Raw genomic sequence first — 11833 nt, 5'->3', positions numbered from 1 at the left:
CCATAACAAAAGGGTGATAATAAGGTTCCGAACGTTTATTTCTCTGAGTCTTCAATCTAAATAAGTTTAGTAAACCCACAGAAAAAGCTTTGAGTGATAAATCATACGAATACAACAAATAATCCCCTCAGGCATTAAAAAACTGTGGCAAGGAACCAACAAACACATATATAAATATCAATCATAATATAATCAAACGATAAGCATACATTTATATATAATAAATAATACCGCAGTGATCCTAGAATTATAGACACGGTTACACTTGCAAGACAAATAAACATATACTAATACAAAACTGTTCACTCCCACGCGAGAAATCTTGCGCCTGCGTAGTCAGTCTGTAAACAGCTTCTAAAACTAGTTTTTCACAATACGTTCTGTACAGATCCGCAGGGAGAACTCAGAAACTCACAGGGGCATCAACTAGACTTCATACACGGAGCATGGCTCGCGTAACACTAATACGTAAATGGATAAATTTAAATCTCACAGAATTGCTCCTAAAACCAAAGCTAATGGAGCTACGATGTAACAAAGTTGTACCAGTGACTCGTTTTTTTGTGAAAACACAAAAACTAACAGTTTAAAATCGTTCTAACAACTTGAAAAAACAAAAGTTCTTTTTTACTGAACGAATAAATTTTTCAAAAGATTTAAAAAAAACGGTTTTTTTACTGAATGAATGATTCTTACGAAAAAGTATTTCCAAAAACTATCGTTTTTTTGCCTGAATGAAAGTTTTTATTGAACAAACGATTTTACTGAAAGAATGATCAGTGAGATAACGATTGAAATCCAAAGGAAATCAACGATTATTTTGAACAAAATCATTTTATTTCAACGATAAAATAATCTAACAAAATGTGTCGTTCACAAACGATGAATGAACTAAATGAAAAAAAAATCGAAAGTGCCCATTTCTATATTGCCTGCCAATTAAGCGACAAAAATCGGTTACATTCAACAAAAAAATGCTTATTTGGCAGCAGAACCGTTGCAAAATTTAAAAAAAGTAAAATAGTAAAATTGTTTGAATATTAGCGATTTTTTGATTTTGTATTTAGAGTGGGGGATACTATTTACCAAGAATAGTCTGGAGAAAATGGGAACAGGGAACTATGAAGAACCTGAAGCAGGTAAATCACATAAATGGATGGATCTGTCTGATGTACAGGGTGTCCCAAAAAACATGGGAATTCAATATCGTCTTTGTTATGAATTAGCATTGTAATTTCTAATTTTAAAAGCCATAATATTATTATGTCTGCTAGAGTTTATTTTATGAAAAGGGTAAAAGACTGTAAAGATGTGTCATATAATATCTCCGCAGGATGAACAATGAAGACGGACAAGTTTACTCTGTTTGTGTATTGCAATTTTCTTGTTTTACTAAGTACAACCGTATGCAGTCAAAACATAAACAAACAAAATGTGAACATAGCAGACAAAACTTTTAAAGATTACAGCTTTCTCAGTAGGTATACTAAATCAAAGAATTATTTAAAAAGAAGATATTAAATTCGTCACTGAATTCCCATGTTTATTGGGACACCCTGTACTGTCTCGTTTTGCTTAATATAGTCTGTGTATGTACTGTACATCATTTTTTAACTTCTAGCTCATTGAAATGCGCCAAAGTTTTCAGTGCAGTAAGAATTGGTATTTTTGGACATGTCCATTCAATGTTTAGAAAAAAAAAAAAATTGGATTTGGGGGAAATTCCACAAAATTAGGACTGCCCTAACCTAATTTTTTCAAACAGCTAAGTTAACTGTTAACGGTTGGCAAAATCATTTAAAAGTCCTATTTTTTAGAAATCTGTTCTAAGAACTGAACTTCTTTTCACTTGACGGTATTTTACATTCTATATACCGTTCTTAACGATTATAATCTTGATAACAACGTTAACGGAAGATGACAGTTAAAAACACCAAAACACGTTAAAAAAAAATATTTTTTAATTCTTTAGTTTTTGTAAGGTTTATGCAATTTTAAGCAGAAAAAGTAATGAAAGTCACCGTTATTTTAAAACACATTTGCTGGTTATTTTCTTGTCCTTTCTTCATGAACAGTTACGGAACGTACGTTAACCGTTGTCCAGTCTTACACATAAGGTGCCAGTTGCACAACACAGGGTAAAGCTTAAATTTTTAACAAAAACTTCCCAAGAAATGTATCAGGGGGGTTGGGCACGGTGGACTAAGCCCATGGGTACTGGAATAGGGTAAGGTAGTCATACAATTCTAGCTTCTGTACCTAACTACGTCAAAACCCGGTACAGGGCACAAAGTGGACACTGGTCCTAGAACTGTCTTGGGATAAGATCTGTTGTAGGCGAGTATACGCATAATTGTGATTGGCATTTCTTTGCCGGTCTGAGAATTCTCCACCAATAGTCTTAATCAGTGACGTCAGACGTCCCCCCGTACCGCGTATCGACCTTTCATTCGTGCGCGAGTCTCGTTGCGATACCCTATTCCAGTACCCAGACTAAGCCAGTGGGGTCGGTAAAATAGGCCTAGGATTAGGCCGGGTAGTGTAAAGAGTCTGAACGCGCCATGGGAGTTGTCACGGTTAGCCCTCCGACAGGACTATGCCAAGAAAATTGACCCCTGTCGTATGTACAAACTGGGCAGGTCCTGTTCGAATTCAAATTTACTACAGCCCAGAGTGTCGGGTCTATTTGATTAAGTGTATTTAAATTAGGAACTGGATAACCCTGTGCTGGAAGAAGAGAAACGAGAGAAAATGTTAAAAAAATTGGTCGCTTATCTTACTGTATCAAGGTATTTGTAGTGTACAGCTTGTACTAAGGCCGTACCATTTCATCAAACGTATGAACAAAGTCCGTCCTAATGACGTACTTTGAAGACGAAATTTAGGCCGCTAGATGTCTCACGCTAGATTTATCTGATAATATAGGACGCACACAGTCAGAGACGCCATCTGGTCGCGACCATTATAGTATATAGGCCCGATACTGAATGTTTTTGTAGGCGGCGGGGGGTTAAACAATTGTTGATTTTTCAGTTTGAAAACTTAAAACTTTTTTACCTTAAATTCGTGAAGTGTTACAATCTTTTTCATTGTTTAATTTCAATCTTTTTCATTGCTTAATTTCATATCATTGAAATTTCGACATCAGCACAACATTTTAAATGATCAAAAATATCTGGAAACAAATCATTTCTTATTCATAAAATATAATACATATATGTAAAAAAATAGTTTAAGATTTGCAAAATGAAACAGGGCAGATATTGTTAAATAATTAAATAAATGAAATACAGTGATAACCAGAAAACTCTGGAATAGGAAGTTGACTTTAAGACTCAAGTTAATAGTTATCACTGCTGAAAATGGACCGTCAGGATTCAAGTCAAAACACCTGATTTTTCTTCAAAAGATGTTAATATGCAGTCTACTGAATTCTAATCTCAATTTTCAGGAAATACCATCTAGGGAATTTTGAGTATTTCCATTTTCAAAATATTGTTTAAACCAAGTGCATTTGCAGGTCCAAAAACAAATGTATCTTTAGTTTCAAGACTTTATTAAGCTGATTCTGTTTTTTTTTGCGATATTTTTTTAACGGCAGGTTATTTCACAGTCATAAGACATGTTTTAGCAAAAAATCAAAGCCATGAGTGAACTGTATGACTGTTTAAGTACTGCCTATAAAAAGGGTTTGAAGAGGAATCCTTAAATCACATCAAAAAGACTTTTTCAGGCCGCTTCTAGTCAGTCAAGCAGTTGACTTTGGACTTTCGATTTTTTACTACAATATGTCTTTTGACTTTTAAATAAGATTTACAAAATTTTTGCTTTAAACGAAATTTACGTTTGATTTTAGACCTGTAAATTTCTAAAAATTGAGAAGACTGCATATTAACATCATTTGAAGAAAAAAATTTAAAACCTGATGGTCCATTTACAGCAGTGTAAGTTATAATAGTTTTCGATTTCCAACAGGAGAGGAGGGGGGGGGGGCCTGTAGAAACACAAGGGGGGACCCCGGCGCCCTCCCCTCCTCAGTTACGGACCTGATGGTATTGAAAAGGAACAGCCTCTGCATAGCTTGTTCTGTCAAGGCGACATTCATAATTTTCGCTTCTGTTTCATTTCTCAACACTCATGCTTCTTTTAATTTTATACATTTTCAGTGACAAAAATAGGTATTAAAAAACTATCTGCGTATAGACAGGCTCACTGCTGTTCCAGTCGGATCGCTTTACGTGGGAAAACCCGTCAGTCGCGGGGTGCAAGTGAAACTGCATAGGTCTTTAAAATATGTTTTAAAAAATTTAGCAGATTCCTTTTCAGCGTGTTATGTTAATTAAAATCGTCAACAACTTTCAGTTTGATTTTACGTAAAAAGAATTAATTTGATTTTTTTGATAATTCAGAGTCTCCCACAAGCTGTATGGACGGGGGTATATATATAGTTACATAGCTGCTATCCTCAATTCTATTTTACAGGTGAAGCCAGGGTTAATACAAAACCCACGTGTTACTAAAGTAAATTCTATTTTACAGGTGAAGCCAGGGTTAAATACAAATTCCACGTCTAACTAAAGTAAATTTAACGGAAGATTGTAATAGCATATGTTTTCCATCATAACTCCTTGTATTGTGTATTCAGATCATAACTCCTTGTATTGTGTATTGAGATCATAACTCCTTGTAATGTACATGTATTGAGATCATAAATCCTTGTATTGTATATTGAGATCATAACTCATTGTATTATGTATTGAGATCATAACTCATTGTATTGTGTATTGAGATCATAACTCCTTGTATTGTGTATTCAGATCATAACTCCTTTATTGTGTATTGAGATCATATCTCCATGTATTGTGTATTGAGATCATAACTCCTTTATTGTGTATTGAGATTATAGCTCCTTTATTGTGTATTGAGATCACAACTCCTTGTATTGTGTATTGAGATCATAACTCCTTGTATTGTGTATTGAGATCATAACTCCTTGTATTGTGTATTGAGATCATAACTCCTTGTATTGTGTATTGAGATCATAACTCCTGTATTGTGTATTGAGATCATAACTCCATTATTTCGTAATGAGGAGAACAGAAATATTTTGCATTTCTAAATTAAATTAAAAAGACTAATGAATTCAGCAATTTTTAAACAAAATAATATTTTTTTATCATTTCTAGATTTACTTGACCAGCATGTTTCTTAATATCTCGTTTGAAGAGTTCACTGACTTAGCTTTTTCCAGAGACTCTAGGCAAAAACTAACTTTTATCAATAAGATTATTATTTTCACTTTTATTTTTATATTTCAAATTTATTTTTGATATTAGTATTATCTGAACCCTCTAGTAATAAGTTATAAGAAATATATATATACTGGAAGTTATTTATGCGTTTTTATTAGAGTCTGACTCACGTCCTCTATAATATCATAATTATCATTAAAATTATTATTATTATCATTATCATCATACTAGTATTGTTAATTTAATTAACTTTTAAAAATAATTATAATAACTATAAAATATAAATTTATAGCTTTTTAAAATATTAGTTTTCTCTTAGACAAAGTACAAGAATTTTTCCAAAGGAAATATAAATGACTACTTTCCAAATCGTAGATTTTTTTATTGAAACGGACAAAATTAAGTTCTTTCTTATTTCTCAAGGTTTAAACCATTAAAGCCACAATGCTATCGGCAAAGGTCAGTTGAAATGTGCGTCAGCTGTTTTTCACGGATTAAGAAACTTAATCGCATTATATTAAACCTTTTCACAATAAACGGATTAGGCTTTTTTTAAAAGATCTCCCATTAGATGCCAATTTCAATGAACAAGTTAATAATTTTTAATCAAGATTTTAAACAGTAGTATACAAATATTAGATGAGTAAATGCACATTTTACAAATTTGGACCATCAGGTAAATCAACTATATATATGTAGAAATATCAGGTAAATAAATTATATATATCTATGTAGAAATATCAGGTAAATAAACTATATATATATACATGTAGAAATATCAGGTAAATAAACTATATTTACATGTAGAAATATCAGGTAAATAAACTATATATATCTGTGTAGAAATATCAGGTAAATAAACTATATATTTATGTAGAAATATCAGGTAAATAAACTATATATATGTAGAAATATCAGGTAAATAAACTATATATATCTATGTAGAAATATCTGGTAAATAAACTATATATTTATGTAGAAATATCAGGTAAATAAACTTTAAATACATCAGGTAAATAAACTATAAATATTAGGTAAATAATTTTATGTTGATTTACGTTTAGTGGGATTCCAGCGAACGAAAGGTTTCGCAAACTTTTTCTCGATATTTCGCATTTTTTCACGAAAAGAAATGAGGCAAAAACGAAGTGAAATTTCGCGAAAATACTAGATTTTTGTGAAAACCATGAGTTTTATAGCTGCAACAATTAATTGCTCAAAAGAATTTGTGGAATTCTCTTCTCTGATATCTCATATTTGAAGTTTCATTATGTCTTTACTTTAATCAATGTTTGAATTTTGCATTTGTTTTCAAAATTCTGCATTTTTCGCGAATTTTTTTTTGTATTATTGCAAAATGGTTGCGAATAAAAATTTCGCGAAAAATGCAAAATGTTCGCGAAACGACTTTTCTTTTTCGCTGGAAACCCTATTTACGTTATAAAAATGGACTTATTTAAATTCCTGTTTTTTTAAGGTGGCATGGTGAATTTAGACGCGGTTTGTCTTTTACCCCTGAACATTTTAAATGAAAAAATGTATATTTTTCTCTACTTTTGGATGGTAAGATGTTGTTTGCAAATTTCTAATGACTCTGCAAACAAAGATAGCAATTTTAGAGTTCTCTAAACCCTAAACAGCGCCCCCCATCCTGTTTTTTTGCCCTATTACTCTTATTTTTGATACAATCACTCTGACAATTTTTTAATTCTAAGAAAAAGTGACGGTAAAAAGGACGGTCCGTTTTAAAAAATTCGAAAAAGTCTTTAATTTTTTTGAGATTAAAACTATAGATCATAAAAACTACATGTTTGAAAAATGGACGTCACAGCTTAATATTTGTCATAAACAAAAAAATGTTTCACTACTCCGACCTTTACATTTTCTTCAAATCTCCTTAGCACGCAAATTATTTGTCGAAAACAAAATTGGGCTACGATCATGCATTGAAATTCCATATAACTTTACTTTAATGCCTTTTCTAGGGGGTGGGGGCGTGGGAGCCCCCNCCCCCCCCCCGGCTATACAAAGATTCAGACGGGGGGTTAAAGTGTTAAAAGCCTAGTCTGATCAAGTATAAATTAAATATCAATGTTTTTATTTCTTAAACCTGATTATTTGCATTTACAGTTTCATTTACAAATAAAAATACAAATATATATTTATTTTATGTTTTATAGTTGGCTTTGCTGACAGCCAATATTATATCATTCTTTTATTATTCTCTTCATTGGGCATTTCCAGTAATAAGACTAAGGTCAGTGTTTCAGAATTATTTTTCTCAAAACTACAGGGTGTCTCATAAAACAGGACATGTGGTGAATAGTTTTAAACTACAGGGTGTCCCATAAAACAGGACATGTGGTGAATAGTTTTAAACTACAGGGTGTCCCATAAAACAGGACATGTTGGTGAATAGTTTTAAATATCTTCTTCCATAATTTGTCAAGTTCTTTGATACCAAAGAGAATAATAAAATTATAATTTTCGAATTTCTTAAAGGTTTCCAAAAAACTCAGCCAATTTGGTCCAGCCGTTAAGCCAACTAGGATTAACATAAATATATAAGTAAAAAGCTTTATTGTACAATAACTGCAGATTTTGCAGACTTTTTTTCATTGGTCAATATCTTTCCAAAATTATTTTAAATCAAAATGTAAATGGCAAATTATTCAAACCATATTATTTCTATGGGAATGTTAGGCGCCACACAAATGTAGGCATTGTCGTTTATTGAAAACAAACAAACAAACAAGCCAAAACAAACACCGAATACATATTAATTTTACAGATTTAATATTTTAGGCATCTCCAATATCATCTGAAGGGACGTCTAAAAGGTCCGTGTTTAAAGAAAATAAACCGACAGTTTGGGGATTGGTGGCTCCTTCATCTCTTACATAAAAATATTGACAGGTACAAAAACGACTTCAGTAAGCGCAATTTCAAGTGACATCCCCAGCCAGACCCCAAGTCTGGGGTACGCACGGGCAGCCGTAGTACATTTAAATTTCCGAGCCGGGTCAACCTTTCCGCTCCCAGTTTGTACTGTACCTGCTCTATGGACAGGACAAGCAACAAGGTTGACGCGGTCAGACTTTATGCTTCATGGTTGAATTTACTTTTACTGGATTTTGCTTCAAGTCTGGGGTACGAGGCCTGGATTTGGCTTCAAGTCTGGGGTACGAGGCCTGGATTTGGCTTCAAGTCTGGGGTACGAGGCCTGGATTTGGCTTCAAGTCTGGGGTACGAGGCCTGGATTTGGCTTCAAGTCGGAAGGTAACGGCACTGCTGAAGTCGGGGCAGATATTTAGGAAGCCGTAAATAGACCAGTAAAGTGAGAGTGAAGCCCTACCTCAATGTCGGCCATATCATATTACTCTCATATGTCCCCCAGTCCATATGTTGCTATCTGTCTGTCTATCTATATATCCAAGTCAGGACGCCATCTAAAAAAATTATTTCTAAAAACCATTCGATCAAAAAATTATTTTTCTGAAAAACACATTTAATCAAAAGATTTATAAAACCATATTTAATCAAAATAAATTATTTCTTCAAGCAAGTCAAGGGGGGGGGGACAGGCTGCAGAAGTAACATGAAGTCGGATGTCATCTAAATTCAAAACTATTTTAATGGTTATTTCTCATGTTACAAGAAATTTTTTTTTTTAAAATACTGTAGAAATAGGAGGATACTGTAGAAATAGGAGGATACTGTAGAAATAGGAGGATACTGTAGAAATAGGAGGATACTGTAGAAATAGGAGGATACTGTAGAAATAGGAGGACTTAGTAAAGTTGAAGGACGCCTAAGGTCGACTTGAAGGCGGGGTTGGTCTGGCTGGGCCCCTCAATCCCATGTGAAGATTTCAATGCCCGATTTACAACGGTACCCTTGACACCTTTATCTGATAAAAAAAAGTGGATTAATCTAACCTTGTTTTTCTGAATTAAATAAGGTTTTGTGAATTTCTTTATTGTTTTAATAATTAAGAAGTGTGGAAGTCACCTATACAGAGAAACCATAAAAATTAACATCTTAAATAAACAAAAGCATGGATATATAAATCATACAATTGTTAAGACAAAGCTTTTAAATGGTACCATTGTAAATCAGGAATTTACATCTTTGCCTGGTAAGTCACTTGAAATTACACTTCCAATTTGAAATATTACATGTTTGCAACCAAAACTCTTCTGTTTAGGGGAGAGTTAAACAACAATGTTAATTTTTTATGTTTTTTTTTCATACTTTAGGCATAAAATAAAAGCTAAAGCTCACAAAGGCGAGCAAGTAGTTTCTCAAAGATTTGATACTTGTAAAAATGTAGAATTTTGAAAATGTCAAGATATTTTTGCTTCCATTTTTTTCTTCAATGTTGTTATCATATTTTGATAAAATATTGTATTTCCATTTCATTTTAGATTTACTAGCTTTTAAAAATTAATTCTGCTAGAAAGACTTTTAATGCTCACGTCTAAACATTGAAAAAAATAGTATTTTGAATGTTTAATCTAGTTCTTAGTACTTTTTCAGACGAACCTTTCAAGAGCTTGTCAGGAATGGTTTCAATTTCCTTCTAAACTAAAAACAGTGGAGGAGAGTAGAATGAAAATCTTCTAATTCGCTCTTTTTATTATGAAATGGTTAATCTCTAAAACTATGGTCAGAAAGCTTTTAAAAATATGTCAGATATAAACAATTACAAATTCTGATATTTTGAGCGCCATTCGTAAAGAAAAAAGAGGACAACCACTGTTTTCAGGTTACCTCTTTTTTTCGTCAGGATCGATTTTTAATAGTTGTTCGTTCGATAAATGTGTATTATTATTATTATTATAGTTATATTAAACTTTGCGGATATGTTTTTACAAATTGGATACCGACAAAGAAAAANCCCCCCCCCCTCCGCCCTTTAAACATTTTCCCAACATACTTTTTTCAATTTTTTAAAACTCACTGTATTTCTGAAAAATATCCAAGGCGCATTTTCATGGGTTTACAACTTTACAAAATGTGTGAATAATGCCTTATTAAAAGTAAAATTAAAGTTGACAATTTTTCAGTTGTTTCATTGGTTTTATTGCACGGTTAAAGGAAATAAATGTATAGTAAACTGTGTGACCCGGAACAAACGAGCAAATTAAAGAAAAATCTCACATTTATTGCTCAGGTTAGGTCATTCTTTTACTTCAATCACTTCAAACTCCGGTTCATTTAAAGTACTGAGCCTTTATGCAGCTACACCAGGTAATAGAATGTACAGTACACCAGGTAATAGAATGTACAGTATACATACAGACTAGCGACGCCAAAATTACCCTAAATAAATCATCCTTTTCTCGGGAGATCGATGTGAAATTTCAATTTTTCAAATTTCAGAAAATTAAAAATGTATTTTTTATTTGACCCTGTAAAAAAAGCTTGTTTTCTCCATGCTTTATTTTTTTACTAGCTTAAGCTTGAGTATTACGTTAAAGCCGTGGGTTTTACTCCAGTTTAAAGAGACTGCATAAGTGTAACATGACCTTCCAAATATATCAATGTCCGATTCACCGCGATACTCTTCGCATGGAGAGTCACAGTTTCATCCAACTTTTAAACTCTCAGCTGTGGTATTTAGGATCCTCAGACGTATGATACTGTAAGAAATGAAGACGATTTGATTGCAAAACTAAATGAAGACGATATAAACAAAGAGCGGGGTGAAGACGACCTAATCGAAGAACAAGGACAGTTTTTTCTGCCAGGTTTTTTTTACATTTAATCTATAAATCATTTGAATGAAAACAAAATTCAATGTTCATCCAATATGAACGAATTAAAAATGTATCATATATTAAATTGTTAATTAATAGCTTAGCCACAAGAAAATTTAATCTGAGATAAGAGACCCTCGGCCTCGATTATTTTAAAATCTACAGAGATATTTTCATTCTTGTATCTGCTGGATACATTTGTAAGTCACAGTTAAAATTATGGATTTTTAGATGGAAAAGCACTTCCGTTGCACGCAACTCTACGCAATTCCACGCAATTCCGCAAATATTTCTTAGCTTTTTTTGCGATCATAGCGCAATTTTGCACAATAAAATGGCTCAAGTGCAAGAAATAATTGCGCGCAACGAAATTAGGATTGAAAACCATATATATAAATTACGTGAATATTCCCTTTAAGAAAAATTTATGATTTCAGGAAACTCTAAGTTTCGGAGAACTACAGTAACATTTCAAAATGTTTAAGATTAAAGAAAATAAAATTAAAACACATCGATTTTTTTTATTTCAAGTCCGAATAAATTCAAACTGACGTTGACCGACCAAATTCAAACTGACGTTGACCGACCAAATTCAAACTGACGTTGACCGACCAAATTCAAACTGACGTTGACCGACCAAATTCAAACTCGTGTTGAGATGATAAATTCTAAATCCTAAACAAAAAACTCGATTAGCGATTTTTTGTTCTATTTTGTCAAATACGGTGGTAGGCGATTTTATCTTTTTAATGAAGAAGACTTTTGATTTTAATTTTTAATTTTGATTTATATCAAGCTTTTAAACAGCATGGATGCACA

The 11833-nt window shown here is 32.5% G+C and overlaps 1 protein-coding gene across 2 annotated transcripts; it reads left to right on the top strand.

The window, feature by feature from the left end:
- The first annotated feature begins 1071 nt into the window (after positions 1-1071).
- Positions 1072-11527, top strand: LOC111715095 (innexin inx2). 2 transcript variants are annotated; one of them, XM_023490346.1, is made up of 14 exons: positions 1072-1139; positions 2710-2789; positions 4410-4482; positions 5187-5260; positions 5572-5596; positions 5892-5928; positions 6730-6815; positions 7433-7509; positions 8058-8168; positions 8397-8531; positions 9792-9815; positions 10368-10428; positions 10879-11005; positions 11452-11527. In XM_023490346.1, the coding sequence occupies exons 1-14, from the start codon at positions 1122-1124 to the stop codon at positions 11496-11498; spliced, it is 975 nt and encodes a 324-aa protein (XP_023346114.1). In that variant the 5' UTR covers positions 1072-1121; the 3' UTR covers positions 11499-11527. The 2 variants fall into 2 exon arrangements, with proteins under 2 accessions (XP_023346114.1, XP_023346115.1); XM_023490347.1 differs by lacking the exon at positions 8397-8531.
- Positions 11528-11833: the final 306 nt, after the last annotated feature.

The sequence above is a fragment of the Eurytemora carolleeae genome, unplaced genomic scaffold (genome assembly GCF_000591075.1).
Source record: "Eurytemora carolleeae unplaced genomic scaffold, Eaff_2.0 scaffold600, whole genome shotgun sequence".
NCBI lineage: Eukaryota > Metazoa > Arthropoda > Copepoda > Calanoida > Temoridae > Eurytemora > Eurytemora carolleeae.
This window is presented reverse-complemented; position numbering and strand designations above follow the sequence as displayed.